Source organism: Lithobates pipiens, unplaced genomic scaffold (assembly GCF_037356315.1).
Source record: "Lithobates pipiens isolate NorthernLeopardFrog02 unplaced genomic scaffold, aLitPip1_a1.2 Scaffold_1, whole genome shotgun sequence".
Lineage (NCBI taxonomy): Eukaryota > Metazoa > Chordata > Amphibia > Anura > Ranidae > Lithobates > Lithobates pipiens.
Window position 1 is genome coordinate 194,962,193 of NW_027507685.1, and position 22,113 is coordinate 194,984,305.

A 22,113-nucleotide genomic window follows, 5' to 3' on the forward strand; every position below is an offset into this window, starting at 1 on the left:
ACAGTGGAGGTTAGTATGATATGTTTGTTATTTAAAAATAAAATACCCTTACAATCACTTTAAAGTGGTCGTAAAGGCTTTTTATCTTCATGTATTCTATGCATGAAGGTAAAATACTTTGTGTGCAGCATCCCTCACATACCCAATCGTGATCTATTGATGTGAACGTCAGCCTCGGCTCTCCGGGGACTCTCCTTTCTCATTGGCTGAAACAGCAGCGGGAGCCAGTGAGCAAACCAGAAGAGATTGGGGGTGGGGCTGAGCCGTGGCTCTGTGTCTGAATGGTGCCCTGACTGCAAACTGTTTTCTCTGGGGGCACTGGGCAGGATGGAAGGGCCAGGATCACCGGTGGAAGGACCCGAGAAGAGGAGGATCTGGGCTGCTCTGTGCAAAACCAGGACACAGAGCAGGTAAGTATAACATGTTTGCCATTTTGAGAAAAAAAAACTTGCGTTTGATATAGTTACTATTTATTCTGTTGTTTAAAGTGATTGTAAAGTTGTTGTTTTTTTAAGATAAAAATGAGAAACATGGAATTTACCTTCTCTGTGTAGTAGTTTTGCACAGAGCAGCCCTGATTATTGGGTCCCTCTTCAGCTCATCTGGCCCCTCCCTTCTGCTGAGTGCCCCACAGCAAGCAGCTGGCTATGGGGGCACCCGGAGTGAGGCACAGCTCCCTGTGTCCATTAAGACACGGAGCTGTGGCCAAGCCCCGCCCCCTTTCTCTCTGCTCAGGGAGCAGATGCCACCACCCTTCTGTTTCAGCCAATGAGGAGAGTCCCAGGTGGCCGAGACACTGACGCAACATTGCTGGATCTAGAAGGACCTCAGGTAAGTAAGTAAACCTTGCTAACAGAAAGCACAGGAAGATAGGAGCTCATTTTTGAAGAATAGGTATTTCTGTATTGGTTATGTTTTTTTTGGCTCAGACTTCATACACGGGCATACACTCATTCATGGGGCAGTTTGTGCCTGCACAGGTGTTGCCTGCATATAGCCTCATTCATGTTTGTTGGGCATTGGTTTAAAATTGGGAGCTCTGCAGCCAGTGCGTCCCCACAGACATGAGTGGTACTGCCTGCATGTGGATGCATGGAACTCCTGTGCATCCCATGCAGGCAAAAACAGCCCTTCGCACAGATGTACGCTCATGTGAACAAGGCCTTTTGGAGCATGTAATGTCTCTTCCTCCTGCAAACTTTTTCCTCTTGCTTCTAGCAATTTTTTTTGTTCCATACATTGCACAGCTACGTGCCACCAACCAGCTGGCTTTAATACTGTCTTTATGATTCCACTCAATGCTTGTCCAATGGTTATAAACTAAATGTTTTTTTTCTTATAGCATGACAACAAGAAATCAGCCTTTGTAGGAAATCTTCCATATGGTAAGATCTCTGCCCATTGTCTTAATTTAATCCAGTCTAAATATGTAAGTTGCAGACCATATACAGTTCACATACGGTGGCAAAGCCACTGCACTTCCAGTTCTGGGCTGTGCACCCTCGCCTTCAGCGACCCGTTCCTGTTGTGATTGGACCCGCCGATCATTCGGGAGACAGGCAGAACGGCGGTCTGCATATGTAAACAAGGCAGATCACCATTCTCTGACAAGGGAAGGCTGTGATCCTGTGTTTCCAAGTAGGAACACGGATCTCTGCCTTCCCAAAGTACAAGCACCTCCCCCACAGTTAGCAACACGGTTAACCAGTACAGTAACCATGCATATTCATTAGTACAGTAACCATGCATATTTTTAGCACTGATCCCTATATTGTTGTCATTGGTGATGTGCAGTGTTAGTTTTCCACCACACATAGCGTTTTGCTTTTAGGCTAAAAAGTTTAATTTTGGTCTCATCTGACCAGAGCACCTTCTTCCACGTGTTTGCTGTGTCCCCCCACATTGCTTCTCCCAAACTGCAAATGGGACTTCTTATGGCTTTCTTTCAACAATGGCTTTCTTCTTACCACTTTTCCATAAAGGCCAGATTTGTGGAGTGCATGACTAATAGTGGTCCTGTTGACAGATTCTCCCCCCTGAGCTGTGGATCTCTGCAACTCCTCCAGAGTTACCATGGGCCTCTTGGCTGCTTCTCTGATTAATGTTCTCCTTGCCCGGCCTGTCAGTTTAGGTGGACAGCCATGTCTTGGTAGGTTTGCAGTTGTGCCATACTCTTTCCATTTCCGGATGATGGATTGAACAGTGCTCCGTGAGATGTTCAAAGCTTGGGATGTTTTTTTAGATTCTAACCCTGCTTTAAACTTCTCCAAAACTTTTATCCCTGACCTGTCTGATGTGTTCCTTGACCTTTTTATAATGCTGTTTGTTCACTAAGGTTCTTTAACAAACCTCTGAGGGCTTCACAGAACAGCTGTATTTTATACGGAGATTAAATTACACACAGGTGACTTCTGAAGACAATCGGTTCCGCTAGATTTTATTCATGACTATCAGAGTAAAGGGGACTGAATACAAATACACGCCACACTTTTCATATATTTATTTGTAAAAAATTTGGAAAAAAATTATCATTTTCATGCCACTTTGTGTTGGTCTATCACATAAAATCCCAATAAAATACATTTACGTTTTTGGTTGTAACATGACAAAATGTGGAAAATTTCAAGGGGGTATAAATACTTAATACTTTTTTGTCACTTTTTTGGTTTCTCGTATCTTAGATGTGGAAGAAGAAGCTCTCAGGGACCACTTTTCTGAATGTGGAACCATAGAGGCCGTTCGTATCATCAGAGACCAGAAAACTGGGATTGGTAAAGGCTTTGGTTATGTGTTATTTCAGGTAAGATTAAAGGGAAATAAAAATACATGTTCCCCAACCACCCCCCCTCCCCAACAAATAGAATTGGAAACTTTGGTTTAAACTGGCTAAATATTTTTTAGGCTCTATTCCCACCAGTGCATATCAATTAACTGGCTTTTTTTGCAGCTTTTAGCGTCAGATGACAGAACACTGATATGTAAACAGGAACCATTGAAATGAATGGTATTTGACTTTTTACAGCTACAATCAAAAAACAAAACAAAAATCAGGTGTGAACGGGGCCTTAGGTGCATCAATACAAAAGGTTTCAATATCTTAAAATGTGTTCACTTTCTAAAGCAGCCATAGTCTAAGTAGAAAAGCCCATGTTGTGCCAGCAGCCGCAGCCTGCTGTCTGGAAGCAGTGGTGTCTGTACAGAGCTCCAACATGTCCCCTGTAATGAGCCTGACCTATATAGCTCTGCAATCAGAAAAGCTCATGCTCCACTGATTAGAGAGCTCTGATGCAGCTGGGAATGTGTTGGATCTTTTGCAGTAAGACCACTGCTTCCCCAGAGAGCAAGGTTCCTTCTCTTACGCATGCTTTTCTACAAAGACTGGGGCTGACTTTTAAAGAAAACCGTAAGACTTTGAACACCTTTCGTTTTGATGTAACAGGAATGTGTTTAGTCAGAGAATTAACAATCCGTTTAATTCAGCAAAAGTTCCACTTTAAAGTCCTGCTAGATTACTGAACTGTGCTACTAGATGCCGAACAGCTGACCGCCTACAGATCTACTGCTGCTCAGGGGCTCTGGGCTTCAGCACAATGGCAGCCTCATGCGAAGATACAGGAACAATGCTGTAGGCAATTTACAGCACACTCCAATTTTGGTGGCATAATTATTAATGTGGAATGTATGTTCCTTGCGAAAGAATGTTTTTTTTTTTTTTTTTTTTTTCCCCTAACGTTGTTATGGGTAAAAGTTTTGCTTTATGACTGCTTGGATCCTAGTGGGTTGACTTAGTCTCAGGTTTGTTGATCTTGGATTTGGCATTCTGCCTTGTATAACTGTGGCTGTTTAAGTTGATCTCCAGGTTTTCTGTGACTTTAAATAGTTTGCGCCAAGCTGGTCCAAATGAACTATTTTTTTGCCAAGTGTTGCACTGACTAAGCACTGTAGATATCTTCAGTCATACGTGGTGCTGGGTTTTTTGGCTGTGAGATAGCGACTTCCTGTCTTACACTTGGAACAAAACAGTCTAAGCAATATTTAGCCAATTATAGGCAGTTTTGAGTTCTGTAAAAAAAAAAAAAATACAAAGCTTCCTCGGATTGGCTGAGGTAGAGAGGCAGGCTGTCAAGCTCTCGGATTCTGTGAATGAATACAAAGCTTCCTTTGGTTGAGTTGGAGAGCGTGATGTCATCAGCTCGCTTCTCTGCCTCAGCCAATCTGAAGAAACCTTGTATTCATCCACAGAATACAAAGCTGCCTATGACTGGTTGGGACAACTGTCATGTTTAGGGTGTGAGATGGGAAGTCGATATCTCACACCTTAATCCATCAGTTTACTGTATGGAGCTTAAAGGGATTGTAAAGTTTTTATTTTTTTTATTTTTTATTTTTTTTTTCTAAATAGGTTCCTTTAAGCTAGTGCATTGTTGGTTCACTTACCTTTTTCTTCGATTTCCCTCTTAAATGTTTTTTTTCTTTGTTTTCTTTATCTGAATTTCTTACTTCCTGTTCCTCCTCAGTAAGCTGTTCTGCCTGACTAAACACCTCTCGGATTATGGTGTGAAGTTTACTGAGGAGAAACAGGAAGTGAGAAATTCAGACAAAGAAAAAAAACAGTTAGAAAGGAAAAGGTAAGTGAACCAACAATGCACTAGCTTACAGGAACCTATTTAGAAAAAACAAAAACAAAAAAAAAACTTTTACAACCCCTTTAAGCTTAGAGCCAGTGCAGCACATTTGCTTGGTTCAAACAAACTAATAAAAGTCACGGAAAACCTGGAGATTTGCTTTAATGTTTACAGGAAGCATTACAGCTCATCTTACGGTTTTAGTGAGGTTTAAATAGTTCCAAAGGGGCTGTTTACTTCACTAACTGATGTAGCAGCTGTGTGTGCTGTATAAACCAGGGCTTGACAAATTTGCTTGGAATCTAGGAGCCAGCTAAAAAAGTTAGGAGCCAGGTCGGTAACGGCAATCCAGACCTGTCCCTGGCCTGACATGGAGACGAGTGAGGGGAGGATAGCGCGGCCCCCCCACCTGTCTCCATGTCATTGCCCATAGCTCTTAGAGGGACATTTTTTTTTTTATTTTCTTTTTTTTCAAATGACAATTTTTATTTTTTTTTATTGCATTTTAGTGTAAATTTGAGATCTGAGGTCTCTCTGACCCCAGATCTCATATATTTAAGAGGACCTGTCCTGTTTTTTTTCAATTACAAGGGATTTTTACATTCCTTGTAATAGGAATAAAAGTGACAATTTTTTTTTTTTTAAAAGCACCGTGAAAAAATAAAAAGTTAAAATAAGAAAAAAAAAAATGTTTTAAATGCGCCCTGTCCTGCCAAGCTTGCGTGCAGAAGCGAACGCATACGTGAGTAGCGCCCGCATAGGAAAGCGGTGTTCAAACCACACATGAGGTATCGCTGCGTTCGGTAGAGCGAGAGCAATAATTCTAGCCCTAGACCTCCTCTGTAACCCAAAACATGCAACCTGTAGAATTTTTTAAACGTCGCCTATGGAGATTTTAAAGGCTAAAAGTTTGTCGCCATTCCATGAGCGGACGCAATTTTGAAGCGTGACATGTTGGGTATCAATTTATTCGGTGTAACATTATTTTTCACAATATAAAAAAATTGGGCCAACTTTACTGTTAGATTTAATTAAAAAAATAAGACTTTTTCCCCGAAAATGCGCTTGTAAGTCCGCTGCACAAATACGGTGTGACAGACAGTATTGCAACGACCACCATTTTATTCTCTAGGTTGTTAGAACTCCTAAACACACATATATATATATATATATATATATATATATATATATATATATATATATATATATATATATATATATATATATATATACATATACATATACATATACATATACATATATACACACACACACACACACACACACATTTTTTTTTTATTTTTTATTCTAAGTAAAGGTGAGATGGGTGGGCAGTGAAAGCTTCATTAGCATCGCTGGCTGTCATACCAACAGCCACCACTAGATGGCGCCAGATTACAGAACTAAACATCGGACCACAGAAGGCCTCAAAGCCGCGGCCTCAATTACCGGCCGGCGGCGGCGCGGCCCGACACGATCACGCCGGGGGGGGGTGGAAGGAGACAGGATACCCCCGCTGTGCTGCCCCAGGCGCCAGATCACAAATTCTAGTCGCCAATGCGATCTGGCGCCCGGGGTTTGTCGAGCCCTGGTATAAACTGTATGTAGCCTCAGCGCCATGAATACACCACAGTTGCAGCAGGAGGGGTGGGAACTATGCTCAGCCATTCACAGGGAACGTTGTAATCTATGAATAATTACAAAGCTTCTTCTGATTGCCTGAGGCGGAGAGGTGGAAAGATGACGACAATCTCCAACACATAGGTTACAAGACAGTCTGAATGGCTGAGCAGCACTCTGACTTAATTTTGTTTAAACTAGAACCTGGACTTTAGGTCTTAAAGCAGGGTTCCACTCGGTTTTGTAGCTGCTGACTCTTAACTCACACACTTGCTTGTCCCAGGATCCAGCAATGTGGCCCCCCAAACCCTTGCTTCTCTCACTCTCCTCTCCTCCACACCGGCATTACAAGTGTGAGCACCCGGCTGTGACAGCTTGCGGCTTAACAACCGGGTGCAAGTTGCTCTGTGCCGCCTCAAGAAGGTTGCAGCAAGGGAGGGGGAGAGGATAACTTCAACTCTGATTGCCTGTGTTGCCCGAGCATAAGTGGGTGCCTGTCCAATCCCCCCTGCCCCCCCCCCCAAATGACATGCCAAATGTGGCATAGGGGGGAGGAGTGCCTTTTGGGTAGAGCTCAGCTTTAATTTTAGGCCCCAAAGTACTGATCTGAATGTTCATTGCCAAAAAATGCTGCAAATGAAGACGCATTCAGAAGTAGAAGTGTTTTATTTTTTTTTTCATTTAACAAAATGAGCATAAGAGAAATCCAAATCTAAATTTGGTGTGACTGCCTTTTCCCTTAAAAACAGCATCAGTTCTAGGTAGACTTGCACAGTTTTTGGAGGAACTCAGCAGGTAGGTTGTTCCAAACATCTTGAAGAACTAAACACAGATCTTCTGTGGATGTCGGCTGCCTCAAATCCTTCTGTCTCTTCATGTAATCCCAGACAGACTCCACGATGATGAGATCAGGGCTCTGTGGGGGTCAAACCAACACTCCTAGAACTCATTGTTCTTCTTTACACTGAAGAATGTTCCTAATGACACTGGCTGTATGGTGGGGTTGTTGTGCTGCTGCAGAATAAATTTGGGGCCAATGACACGCCTCCCTGATGGTATGGCATGATGGCTAACTATCTCCCTATATTTCTCAGCATTGAGGACACCTTTGATCCTGACCAAATCTCCAACTCCATTTGCAGAAATGCAGCCTCAAACTTGCAAGAAACCTCCACCATTCTTCACAGTTGCCTGCAGACACTCATGGTACTGCTCTCCAACTCTTTGCCAACACATTGTCTCCTGCTACAGCCAAATATTTCACTTGTTGACTCATCAGTCCAGAGCAACTGCTGCCATTTTTCTGCTCCCCAGTTCCTATATTTTTATGTATAGTTGAGTCACTTAGCCTTCTTTCCACATCAGGTTTTTTGGATGCAGTTCTTCCTTGAAGACCACTTCCGGGCAGACTTCTTCAGACAGTAGATATGTGTACCTGGGTCCCGCTGCTTTCTGCAAGTTCTGTGCTGATCGCACTCCTGGACATCTTCTGATGTAGCCTTCATTGACTTTGTTGTGTCGCTTAGCCTTGTTTCTATGTCCTTTGTATGAAAACATAGGAACTGGGGTGCAGATAAATGGTAGCAGGGGCTCTGGACTGATGAGTCAACATTTGAAATATTTGGCTGTAGTAGGTGGCTGTTTGGTGGTTTCACCAAATATCGATTTGGATTTCTCTTCATTTACTTTGCTATTAACAATTCTATATCTGAAAGCATTTTTCACATCTACATAAACTTTTGCACAAAACTGTATATAACAAAATGCGTAGAATGATCATGTAAAATTAGCTCTTTTTGAGGCTTACATATACTGAGGTATTTGGATGTAATAATTCAATATTTTTTTTGCAATTTTATTTTCAGGGTACAGACGCTGCGCAGTTGGCTCTGAAGTTAAACAATTCAGACCTAATGGGGAGAAAAATTCGAGTAAAGCGCTGTCTGCCCGGTGGAGCACAAAGCACACAGAATGACGGGAAGGCCTTCAAACCTAAGCTGCAATCACAGAAACCAGGAAAATTAAAGAAGTTGAGCTTTGTGGGTGAAACTGCCGATGCCACAAAGAGTAAAAATAAGAAGCCCAAAACTAAGAAGAAAAAAATGAAGTGATTGAGCATGTTCCACTAGTACAGTTTGATATTTTAGGAGACATTACCTTCAATGGGCAAGGATGCCAAGTGACAATATGCCTTTGCAAAGGGGCCTCCTGATCTACAGATACTTACCTTTTATCACTGTTTCTCTTCTGTTACAGTCAGCTCTAAAATCGCTGGTGAAGGAGTGGTAAGATGAGTATCTATATGGGATAGTAGGGAGCATGGTCTCTTGGAAGACATGTTTCTAGAGTATTTTCCACAAGCATCAGTCAGAATTTTGTTAAGTGAACGTTAGAGGAGCCAGCCCCCAGGATTTTGTTTTTGGTGAATTAACTCAATAAAATGGATAACTCCTTTATAGAAAATGTTATCACCCATGTATTTGGAAATTCATGTAATAACCTTACTAGTAAGCACCTCTTTTGAAAAGGTTTGTTTTAATGCGGATCACAAAACTCTCTCCATTGGAGACTCTGCTGTGATCAGCAAATAGAAGAAGAATTCCATAGTATCACAGCATGCATTTTTTGAATGGGTCATAAAAACAGTGTTATTATCTGTTAACTACTTTTTCCCAGGACGGTTTAGAGAGAGAGATAGGCTCCTCCCACCTAGCACAGGAAATGCATGATCCACATTATAAATGTACAGACACAAGCAGTAGCCCCTCAGTATTAACCTCCCTGGCGGTATGACTATTTCAGATTTTAGGTGCTGAAAGCGGTACCATTATTTTGCATGGAAATTTGGCATTTTATATTGTAGGCCTGTAATTCTTAGTAATAACTCACTTAAATCTGTCCAAACCAGAGTCTAGTGGACATCCCGGGTATGATAAAGTTTGAAAAATTAAATCATAAATTATAATATAATAAATAACTATAAATAATTATACCAAATAAAAAATATTCGATAATGTAATCAAATCAAAAACACTGAAATTTGCTCAGTTGCAGAATTGTCACTATCATTACTTTTCAGTATATGATGACGGATTTCCCCACAAGTCGATATCGCTCAATTCTGCGTGTGATTCTAACTTATTATCGCCGTTTCTAGCTGGTCTAAAACCATTTTTGATGTAAAGGGACAGTTTTGATTGCTATGGACAGTCTCCAGTTTCCAGGCATAAAGAACAGTTTTTATATTATAAAACTGCATGCAGGACACTGGGCAGACCACTAGAAACAAAGGGGATGTGAAATAATTACATACAGCAATGTAATCTGAAAGATTACATTATACTGTATGTAATGTGTGTGTTTCACTTTTTGAGTTTGGTGTCGGTCTCCGTCCTCGTGCGTCGCAACGCTCGCAGGGAACGGAGCTGGGCTCCGTGATAGATCGAGCGGAGGACGGCTCGCTCGTACAGCGGGGGGACATCGCTGGATCCAGGGGAAAAGGTAAGTAAGCTCTCCCTGGATTCAGTGATGCGGTCCCGAGTCTGGCTCGGGGTTACCGCTAATGGTACAAAATTTTCACCCCGAGCCAGACTCGGGAATACCGTCATGGGGGTTAACAAATAACCAAAGGCACAGAATAAACTTATATTACACTCCCGATATGACAGCGTAAGTATGTCACAAAATAAAAGGGAGGGATTGCGCCATCCTGGAAGACTCTTGCAAAAAGTAGTGAACAGGTAATAACACTGTTTTTCATAGCCATCTTCCAGAACGGCTTACAGAAAGGACAAAATAGGGATAACCAGTTAGGACAGGACCACAGCCTGTCAAACCTTCCTGTCAAAAGACTGGTCCTGGCTGGCCAGCAGAATTGGCCTGTAATGACGTACAAAGTTCTGGAAACTGGACCAGGTTTCTGCCTTGCAAATCTGGAGGGGAGATGCTCCAGCCCTTTCAGCCCAAAATGTCGATACTGCCCTGGTTGAATGAGCCTTTACTCCAGATGGTGGTGTCAAGGATGCTGCCTTGTATGCCTCTGTGATGGCCGACTTCATCCACCTTGCAAGCGTATTTTTAGATGCTTTCTTACCCCTGTTTGGGCCTGCGAACAATACAAACAGGTTTGTGGAAACTTGCCATTGCTTGTTGCGCTCAATGTAAACGACCAAACATCTCCTGACATCTGTTTTATTAAATTGATGCCTCCTTATGATTTTTAGGCTCCCTGCAAAAAGAAGGGACCACAATCTCCTCAAATCTATGAAAGTTAGATGGTACTTTTGAAAGAAAAGCTGGGTCTAGAGAGAGAGTAACTTTGTCCAAACAAATGGTGCAGAAAGTCTCTGCGATAAAGAGAGCCTGGATCTCGCTGATTCTTCTTGCGGATACCAGTGCTAATGGGTAGCTCCTCCAGTGGTTCAAAAGGCACCCTACAAAAACTCTGCAGCACCGTAGATAAATCGCATGGGAATCTTCATGCCCTGGGAGCCCTTCTACAACCTATGGCCATAAGAAACCTCTTGACTAGGGGCTCTTCTCTAAGCCTCCTACTTAGGAAACTAGACAATGCTGATATCTGAACCTTGAGGGTACTAACTGCCAAGTTCAGGTCTGCCCCTGCCTGGAGGAAACATAGGACTGCATAAATCATGGGCCCCGAGATAGTTATTAAACCTGTGCGAGAAGCTGAATTTCTTCCAGATTTTATTGTGTATAGCATTGGTAGTTGGTTTCTGGCTACTAAGGATAGGATCAATCCCTTTAGCTGAAAGCCCCTTTCAGAAGGCAGGCCGTCAGAAAAAGAGCTAAATTCCGGTTGGTTCACCACTCCCTGCATGTTAGTTACCATGGGTCCAAAAATACTGATCTTTAGAAGACTTGCGAACCATGACCTTTTTTCGGCCAAAAAGGTGCCATTAGGATAACTCTTGCCCTTGATGACTTTTCCTGTCATTCCAAAGGTCATTTGGAAGATAAAGCATACACCAGATCTGCCTCCCATGGTTAGAATCGAGCATCCAGACCCAAGTTGAGGTGGTCCCTTGAGCCAGAACTGGTCTACCTATTTTCCCTTGATGCAAATAGATCTATTTGAGGAGAACATCAGGTGTTCACCGAACAGCGAACATTAGTGAGTGTACAGCTTGTATAACAGTATAAATTTGCTGTACCCTCAAAATAACTCAACCCATAGCCATTAATGTCTAAACCGCTGGCAACAAAGGTGAGTACACCCCTAAGTGAAAATGTGCAAATTGGGCCCAATTAGCCATTTTTCCTCCCCGGTTTCTTGTGACTCGTTAGTGTTACAAGGTCTCAAGTGTGAATGGGAAGCAGGTCTGGTAAATTTGGTGTTATCGCTCTCACTCTCTCATACTGATCACTGGAAGTTCAACATGGCACCTCATGGCAAAGAGCTCTCTGAGGATCTGAAAAAAATAATTTTTGCTCTACATAAAGATGGCCTAGGCTATAAGAAGTGAGTGTGCAACTTGTATCACCGTAAATTTGCTGTCCCCTCATGCCAATTTTTTTTTTGGGGATTTTTACCAATATTGGGAGGCCACAAGCAAGTTTAAATGTCATTTTGCTGTGGCACTGTAAAACGCATCACACAGATGCGCCACTTTACAAGCAGACTAAAGGGACACCCCCATCACAATATTTAATTTTGATAGTTTCACTTTAAGCATTATTAAAATCACTGCTCCCGAAAAAGTCTGTTTTAAAACCTTTTTTTGCATTGATACATGTCCCCTGGAGCCGGACCCGGGTCCCCAAACACTTTTTATTACAATAACTTGTATATTAGCCGTTAAAATTAGTACTTTTGATTTTTCATGTTCGTGTCCCATAGATTTTAATAAGGTTCACACAAATTTTTTTTGGTCTGTTCAGGTCTGAACTAGGGGGTATTCGGCCCATCCCTAATCAGGACATGACATTGCTTTTGGCACCAGTGTAAATTTTCAACTTGACAAATATTTTTGCATGCTGTTGAGGGAGGTGAATATTTCTCATTTATTTACAATTAGATCCACACTTTTCACAATGAAAACAAGTTTGGTGATCATTAACTTCCACTTCATTAATTCTGTGCACATTTTGTTGTGCAGTGTTATCCATGCACCTCGATTTTGAAGCTTGGTCCTACAAGAGTTTACAAAATTATTTCATTTGTTGCATTAGTTTTTGCTTTTGTTAAAAGCCGGACACTTGTAGCGTATTTACTACCACAGTTGCTGCATTGACTTTTGCACCACAAAACACTTCTGCCTCTCTTTTTATTTCCTTAGTGGCCCTTTCAGAATGTTCAAATATATAAATATTCAGAGGGCTGTTTCCAGTGTTAAATCTTTCTCCCTGAACAACTAAACACAAAATGTATTATTGTAGATCCCACATATCAGTTCATATGCTGTGAGTGTGGCTGCATAGAATTGTATTCCTTCAGGTTTCTGAGCCATCATGTTAAATGCATGTCTGTCTGTTATCACATTGTGGTAAGCATATATCATCAAATTTCTTGATTAAGACATTGGGTCCTCTGTCATTACTATACAGGCTTTATATAGCACCAACATTTTGCACAGCACTTTACAACATAAGGGAAGACAGTTGCGTTACAATACAGGAGGCATTAGAGGGCCCTGCTCGCTAGAGCTTACAATCTAGGCGGGAGGGTCTAGCGATTCAAAAACTAACCGGCAGGGATGATCTGATGATGTAAAAGTACAGTTGTTGGTATGATATGCTTCTCTGAAGAGAAGGGTTTTCAGGGATCTTCTAAAAGCAAGCGATAGATTGGCTTGGAAAAAGTCCTGGAGGCGATGACAAGGGAACTAGAGAGCAGGTGGGGGGGGGGGGGATTAGTAAATTAGGATTTAGAGCAGTGATGGCGAACCTTGGCACCCCAGGTGTTTTGGAACTACATTTCCCATGATGCCCATGCACTCTGTAGTGTAGTTGAGCATCATGGGAAATGTAGTTCCAAAACATCTGGGGTGCCAAGGTTCGCCATCACTGATTTAGAGACTAGGTTAGTGATGTAGCAGAGGGCCAAATTGTGGATGGCTTTGTAAGTTATCTTATGAAATAACTCATTTATCTAAGCATTTAAACCAGCAAAATTGTGAAGAGGGTAAGCTTGTACTTTAACTTGTCTGAGAGTCCTGCTTTGCTGAACACTTCCCATTCCCTTTTGAATTTCAGCCAGTTAGCAATGTAATTGCCAAAGATTAGGGTTTGCATGCCACGTAAAGTGAGCCATGTTTCAGCGATCTCACTTCAGTCACCATGTAGATTTTGTGGCCAGCATTTAATAGTCCAGGTCATCACATCAATGTAAATCTGAAACAAATACATATTCTGCAATACTTTTTTTGAAACTAGTGAGGGAAGCTCAGCAGAGAATACTGCCAGCAGCTGGGAAATTAATGGGACGAGACATCACCCATAGGTACTAGGGGGCTTCCGTTGGCAGCTACCACATCTGCACCCACTGAAAGGTCAGCGTAGGACCCCTCTCAAGGATTCACCTGGACAGTATAGGTTTTGAATCATGTCTCCTCCTGCCTGGTAACTGTGTTCCAACTGCTCAGCTGGTGAAGGAACTTGATTAGTTAATGTTATCTGGAGCAAAGTTATTTTCTTTAGTTTGTCTAACTGCTGAATAATCCCGAAGTCAGCTTCTATACAGATCCACCATTGTCCTCCATTGTCCATGGATCTGTATAGAAGTAGACTTCTGGACTCAGATTAGCTTGTCCAAACTGCTGAATAAAGATAATTTACTCATGTTCCTCCCCCAGCCACCAATTAAGCAGATGGAGTGCAGAGCCACAGTGTGGATCAACACAGGAGGTAAGCACTTGTACCCAGGGGTTAAATAGTGTTCCTTCTCCCAGCCCCCCAGCTGAGCAGAAGTTTTTGGGAATTTCTGCAGACAAGAGGTTACACAACACAATATACTGGTATAGCTTAACAGCCTCAGCCCAGGATCACATGTGCGATCTCAGACATCACATGTGATTCGTACCCACACTGCTGCGCCGATCACATGCGATGTCTGTGCAATGCGAGTTCAGCCATAAAGTTGTATGGCTGAGCTTGCACTAGATTTGCAGAATAGTGCAAGGACTTGCCAATTTATAAGCAATGCTTTACTACTGTCTTACGGTTATGTCCCAATCATATACATGTCAACTTTTACTAAAAAGTATACATCCTCCTGATAGTGAAAATTGGCACCCCAGATGTTTTAGAACTACATTTCCCATGATGCTCATCTACACTGCAGAGTGCATGAGCATCATGGGAAATGTAGTTCCAAAACATCTGGGGGCAAAGGTTCCCCATCACTGGTTTACGGTGTCAGCGTTGCTCCATCGGTCAGGGGTGACCTACCTCCACCCCAGCACCACGCTGCATACACCCCCCCCCCCCCCATTGCTAGCTTACACAGTCGATTCAAACTTTTTTTATCACTTGTTTTATTACAAGGGATGGAAAAATCCTTTGTAATAGAAAGCATGAGAGGTCCTCTGAGAGATCTGGGGTCAAAGGTAAACGAGAGCCCAGATCTCAATTACCTTTAAAATATAAAAAAAATCCATCCTTTTAAGTCCGAAAGGCAGAAGCAAAGTCAGGTGTCACTCCGGTCCTTCAAGTGCATAGAGCCGAGGGGTGGGGTTCCCCATCTTGCATTAACTCAGCTTCCTGTCTGGCGATCAGCTGCATGGGATTGGTCCAGAGCTTGCCAACTACTCCAGTACTGGGAAGCAGCGGGACCACCTCTACCACTGCCTATTAATGTGATCTTGTGGTGGATCTGCCACTGACCTGGAGCCAGTTGCAGCCAAGTCCATCCTCACCACTCGAGGCTTTGGTGAACACCTGCTGGCTCTTAGACTCCGCGCCCCAGGGAATCTAAGGCCGCGTACACACGCGCGGACTGTTCGCCCAACTTTGTCCGTCAAACAGTTTCGGCAAACAGTCCGCTCAAAATTAGCATGGACGGACATGGCCACACACGACGAACGAACAGTTTGCTGAAACCGCGCGCGATGACGTGAACGGCACGTACGACGGGACGAAAAATACGACGTCCTATACACTGCATTATAACTTTCGGCGTGAAAATCCTTTCTGAGCATGCGCGCAACTTTGACGAACAAGCCTACACACGAGCGGACTGTTCGCTGAAACAAGGTTTCAGCGGACAGTTTTACGGAATTTCCGAAAAACCTTGTCCGTCAAACTGTCCGCTGAAAGCCCACACACGAGCGGACTGTCCGCCCAAACACTGTTCAGCGGACAAAGTTGGGCGAACAGTCCGCCCGTGTGTACGCGGCCTTACGCTCTAACCCCAGTGGGATCTGTCCCCCGTCTGCAGCAGTCAGCCGTAGGGTCCACAACCTTGCGGTGCACCCCTAACCCTACGGTGTGCATCTGTCACCTGGGCTTTAGGTGACCTGACACCGGTATAACTAAACTACATACATTTCGTTTTGCGGTTATGTGTTCCAAGTGCAAGCAAACTTGCTTCCACAATCTTGGTTAAAAACACAATGAAAAGATGAACGTTTAGGTTTAAAAATCAAGTCAACATTTTAGCCATGTATCATTTCATAGTATAAAGAATAGTAGAAAAGAGTTCTTGAAGTCATCAAAAAGTGGTTGTGTCTTGATTCACATCACAGGAAAATCGGGCAAATCAATAAAGACGACATCTTTGGGTTGATTGCAGTTCACCTCGATCTTGCTGGCAAACCAACACTAAATCGCTAAATAACAGAGGTAGAAGGGCGATATTTGTAAGCAGTCCTTAAAGCATATTTCCACTTTTGCAGCCAAATTGGGATAACATACATCTATATTTGAAAAAAAAAAGTTACATAGGTTGCCTTACGCGGAGTCAATCTGTGGATGGTATAGGAAAGGAAACAAAACATTAACCTGAGGTGTGCCGTGATCAATATGCCAAAAATAAACAGTAGGATGACAGCTTACAAAAGATTAACAAGCTAAATTACATTCAGAATGCCAAATTGATAAAGGCTTGTGAAATCTCAAAAAAAAAAGTGGCTCGATACTTAGAGAAAGACGACCTCCACCTACCCAATATATAAATATGGGCCGGGACCGCCCAGCATGAAGCTGCACCTGTCCTGAATGAATGACCAGAGTATGCCTTAGGGTCCAGACCCAGATTGGCCAAAAAGGTACAGCAATGAAGTATGAATTGAGCTGCGGAGAGGGGAGCACTAGGCAAAAAGCAACAGAGGACCATCCCTGGGTTTACCAGACGTAGCACTGACGAGCTGGTCCAACACCAGGCACCCACCTTGCCAGTCTCAAAGAACACAATGTTCCTTCTTGCAAGCATACAGATATAACAGAAGTGGCTGGGGTGCCTAACCAGTTAATTGGCCAAAAGAATGTGAGACCCTGGGCAAGAAGTATAAACTCCCCAGGCCCCTAAAAATAAAAAGGCCAGATATATTGCTGCCTTGAGCACTAAGCTGGGTGACAACCCAAAAGGAGACCTCAAGAGCGGTGCAGTGGGTAGCACTCTCACCTAGCAGTAAAAAGGGTTGCTGGTTCGAATCCCAACCACGACACTACCTGCCTGGAGTTTGCATGTTCTCCCTGTGCAGGTTTCCTGTGGTTACTCCGGTTTCCTCCCACACTCCAAAGACATGCTGCTAGAGTGAATTGGCTTCTGCCCAAAAAATTGGCCCTAGTATATGAATGTGAGTTGGGGACTTTGGATTGTGGGCTCCTTGAGGGTATGAGTGTGCGATGTGTAAATTGATGGCGCTATATGGGTACTTTAAATTATCAATGAGTATCATAATGAGACAATGTACAGGCATGGGGCAATTGTAGACTCTTCACCCACACTCAGATTGAACTGGATGGACTGGTGTCTTTTTATTCAACCTTACTATGTAACTATGAGAGCATGTCGGACATGCCACAAAAAATATTACCCGTGATGGGAAGTCTGCTGAGCACAGCAAGAGGGCTACTCTGCTGGATCCCTTTGAGGATTGCTTTAATAGGGTGCGGAGAAAATAAAAGCCTATCGGGGTCTTCCAAAAACATGAAATGCTGAGACACAGCCAGAAACGCCCTGATAGTGCTGTAGGCCAATTTGAGTTGGAAGTGGCAAAAAAACAGAAAAGGCGTCAGGACTAGGAAACCTTAAACTGACTGTCCCTGCACCACACAGCATCCTGTCCCTACACTGACAAAAGACAGAATGTAAATTGTCCATGTGCTGAAATGTCTCAATTGGCTGTCCTGTACCCCATGATAGATGTGTCATCATGGGTGTCACGTACCTAGTAGACGAGCCCGCAGGGAGCGGCCCCTCGTATCCCCTGGCTAATGAACCCCTGGAGGTGGTAACAGGAATTCAAAAGTTCAGAGGGCACAAGTGCCTGGCAGATGGAGGCAGGTCCGGATAGGTAGCAGAACACCAACAGCGAGTAGGTAGGGCTGATGGTAATCGGCTGGTGAGGCAGGCACAAGTGGGTAGACTGGCAGGCAGACGGTCGTCAGCGAAGACAGCAGTCACAGGAAATCCAAACGGGTAGGCAGGAACAGCGGAGTCGAGTGCAGGCCGGGTCAGCAGGAAACGATCAACGCAGTACAAGAGGATGAGGCAGAGACGTGGTCAGACAAGCAAGAAGTCGTAGGCAGGCAGCAACGGATCAAGGTCAAGAACTAGCCGGGTAACAGGAACCAAGGTAACAGGTACAGGAACTGAATAGCAGGATCTCCGAACACGCTGTAGACTGGACAGCAAGAAGGGAATGGAGCAAGGACCTTAAGAAGCCTTTAGGGTGCCAAAACGGTCGCACGACGAGTCAGCGTGCCCCCGCGAGTGGCCGTGCGCCCGTTCGTGACCCCACGTGCACGCGTGCGCTCGTTCATGCCGCCGCGAGAGCGTCCGTTCGCTTTAGCGCGCGTCAAAGGGGAACGACGGGTTCTCAACGACAGGCTTCTGCGGGTAAGTCTCCCGTGTGCGACCGGAACGCCAGGACGATCGTGACAATGGGTCAAAGTTCTTTCACAATGTAAATGCATATGTCCACCGCGCGAACAGCGCCAGAAGTCCGCCGGTTTGGCGAATCACGAACAAGCAAAATTTGCCGCGAACCGCAAGGCCATCCCTACCAATAACTAGAAGATAAGCCACCCAAGTGGGAACTATAAAAATTAACAAGTGAGTTCCCATAGACTCTAATGTTATTTGTTGTATAACTTTTGCCCATGTTAGTCTCTTTGTTTGCTCCCCGGACCGGGGGGGGGGGTGTTTGTTCCATCTGTAATTTTGTATCATGCTGGATGATGTGCTTAATTTTGGACAGGGGGGTGACTTATTTTTTTCTAGCTGCATTTGGGTTGGTCTGGGCATGCTCTGGGACTTTGATTTTTTTCAGCTTTTTGTGTGTGAACAGCACTTCGATGTTCATGGGCATGCTCAGAGAGTGTGTTTTTTGGGTTAGTAATTTAAAGATGAAGTAAACCCCAATGGATTTAATTTCCTCTTTTGCACCCTGCAAGTCCTGCAAATGAAAAGCATAATGGGCTACTATGCATTGCATACTAGCCCATTATATGACACTTACCTGCAAACGAAGCCCGCGCTGTCCCCTCTGCAGACCGTGTCTATCTTCGCCTGAGGGCTTTCACACTGGAGTGGTGCACTTGAAAAAAAGTCCTGCAAGCCGCATCTTTGCAGCGCTGCAAGAGTGGTGTATACACTGCTCCTAAAGCACCCCTGCCCATTGAAAACAATGGGGCAGCGCCGCCAAATGGCTGGCAAAGCACCGATGTGGTGCTTTGCAGGTGGTTTTAACCCTTTTTCAGCCGCTAGCAGGGTTAAAAACACCGAATAGGCCATCAATAGCGCCGCATTACCGCCAGCACCTGTCCCAGTGTGAAAGTAGCCTAGGACAAAAGGGGTGTACCCACTTTGAAGTTCTGTCTCTACAGTGGGTGAACTTGCATTTTGTGTGTTTCATGGACTGTGCATGTGTTTTCAATTGCCTCATTAGCACGCAAACCTATGTTATATAAAGCTTGCAGATAGCATTCTTTACCTTGCCCAGAAAAGAGACAAGATTGTCTGTGAGGCCGGTAAGAGAGCACATTTGGGTGTCCTTATAGAGTTTTCAACACATGCATTTTCTCTTTGTATTTTGTTTGTTTTGTCTTTGCAAAACATATGTGTTTTTTTTACTTAAGTTTAGGCTCCATGCACACTGGAGCTCATAAACTGCAGTTTATTGGAGTTTGGGCGTTTTTTTAAAAAGCCCATAAACTCCACTCTATGTTAGCTTATGTGTACATGCACAACTGGACGTTTTTTAGCTTTAATGAGCAGTGGAGTTTATGGGCTTTTTTCTGAACGCCAGAAATTCGCATTCAAAGTGCCGTTTTTTCACCGTCAAAAAAAGACAAACGCCGATAGATGCTCATAAACGCTTATAAACGCTCATAAACACACGTTAATTAGTGTTCGGCATTCTTTTTTTTCAATGCATTGTGGGAGTTTGGAATGCACTGTGTGATTTTTGGAGTGTCCTCTGTGTATTTTTATTGAAAACGCCCATAAACGCTAACGCTAATAAACGCTAGTACAAAACGTTGTTAAAAGCACGTTTTTCAACCAGCGTTTTCTGCCAGCAATCTGGCGTTCAGAAAAGCTTTTTTGAGCTTCAGTGTGCATGGAGCCTTATTGTTTTTTTTTTTTTAGGTGGGGGGATATTTTCCCCTGAAATATTTTTGATGTTGTCAATGTGTGTTGTTTGTAGGTTGTTTCACTTTGATTTAATTGTCTGTGCTGTGTTTTGCAAACACTTACTCAAGCTGTTGTGACTAATGTTTAAATCCTTAATAGATGTCTGTGGACGCAGTCCTTTTAACTCCTGTTAATTTCCTCTGCAAAATGGTCAGACCTCAAAACCATATTCCGTTAGTGTCTCAAATTAACATACATGGGGTTTTTGCTTTCCTTGCTTTTTTCCAATACAATAAGATTTGTAGCAAATTTTTATGCTTTATGTGTTTTGTTAATTGTCATGCAACAGATTTCCCAGCTGCAGCTTAACTAAGCTGATTGGCATGGCAAAACAAAAAAAGGTGTGATTTGTCTAAAAGCTACTTTCCTGGTGCCTTCATGGTAGCATATGCATAGATTGTGTGTATGCTGTCATGGATAGGAACCAGGAAAGGAAAATTACAGAGAGGTAAGTATTCAATATTCCATTTTAGAGCAGTGGTTCTCAGCCTCAGTTCTCAAGTACCCCCGACCGGACATGTTTTGGGACTTTATCTTAGCTAAAATATCTGTCCAAAATACCAAGCCATTGACTGTGATTTAAAGCACCTGTACAAGATTAAGGAATACCTGCAAACATGGCCTGTTGGGGGTACTTGAGGACAGGGTTGAGAACCACTGATTTAGAGCACTGAGCTAAAATCTAGCTCAAAACAATCCTATTCTAATTGTGGACATTTGAGGGAAACCAAGTGAGTGTTATAACCCCTGCTTATCTTTTTAGGTTGAGCTTTGTGTCCCTTTTCTGAAAATTCCCTTTACTTCCAGTCACAGCCAAAAAGGAAGTGAGGGTAAAACTCTACCAATGTCTTTCCTTGGGGACACACAGGTCAATCTAACTAGTGTCCCCATTAGGCAAATTGAACTCTAGCGTTTTATTGTGTACACCCCAAATTATTAGGTATTTTGGGGTTTCAATAAAGGCAAATCCACTCTGCAATACAAGCGTACTCACTGGAAATCTGAGGGGAAGATCTGGTGATTTTATCATCCAATCATGTAGAAGCAAAAATTCTGTTTTTTTTTTCCTCGCATCTCCCCCTCGGATCTCCAGCAACTGCACTTCCAAGTGCACTTGTAGTGCAAAGTGGATTTGCTTTTTGCAAATAAACCCCAAAGTCCAAGATATCTAATAATTTGGGGTGTACGCAGCAAAATGCTAGTGTGCAATTTACCTAGGAAAGACATTGGTAGGGTTTTACCCTCATTTCTTGTTTGGCTATGTGACAGGAAGTGGATACATTTGAAGGAGAAACTGGCAAAATTTGGGTGGTGTCTTCACCCTATCAGGGATGTAAACATCCCCAAAAAACTGACAAGATGTCTAATCCCAAGGGCTAAGAATTGTGTTCCTGCAGCTAGATGCACCACATGCCTCTAGATGCGTGACCTCTGTGTATGTGAGATGTGCAACTGCTGTGTGTGCGTGGTGCATATCTGGTTCTAGGAAGCGGCGGCCAGCACACAGGATTGACATCACGCCCCTCCAGGAAGTTGCTTGAACTGCTGCTAAATTCTTCCCACCACAATGCCCCGCTCACTGTTCTGAGGAAGAGCTGATCCTTATTTGAAAATTAATGAAATCATTTTTTTATTATGGGGTGGTGTTTGTGTGGGTGCCTAACACACATTCATACATATTAGGGCCAATTTAGACAGGGTCCAATTTACCTACCAGCATGTTTTTAGAGTGTGGGAGGAAACCTACGCAGGCACAGGGAGAAATGCAAATTCCAGGCAGATGGTGTTGTGAACGGGATTCAAACCAGTGACCCTTTTTGCTGCTATGTGAAAGTGCTAACCACTACACCACTACACCACTGTGCTGCCCAGATATATATATCTACAGATGTAGGTTCCTGTGTCCACCAGCAGAGAGAAGTTGGCTCAATGCCACACTCCCAATTCTGGAGGCATAATAATGGTCTAGCACAAGGGTTTTCAAACTACGGCCCTCCAGTTGTTCAGAAACTACAATTCCCATAATGCCGAGTCATGTCTTTGAATATC

At 43.4% G+C, this 22,113-nt stretch overlaps 1 protein-coding gene across 1 annotated transcript in view; it reads left to right on the top strand.

The window, feature by feature from the left end:
* Positions 1–8,708, top strand: part of RBM34 (RNA binding motif protein 34) — a gene marked incomplete in the record, with an annotated part of 52,606 nt that extends 43,898 nt beyond the window's left edge. Inside the window, 3 exon segments of the mRNA XM_077479574.1 lie at positions 1,343–1,385; positions 2,682–2,800; positions 8,111–8,708. Coding sequence (XP_077335700.1) covers positions 1,343–1,385; positions 2,682–2,800; positions 8,111–8,356 — 408 coding nt within the window.
* Between the last annotated feature and the right edge of the window lie 13,405 nt (positions 8,709–22,113).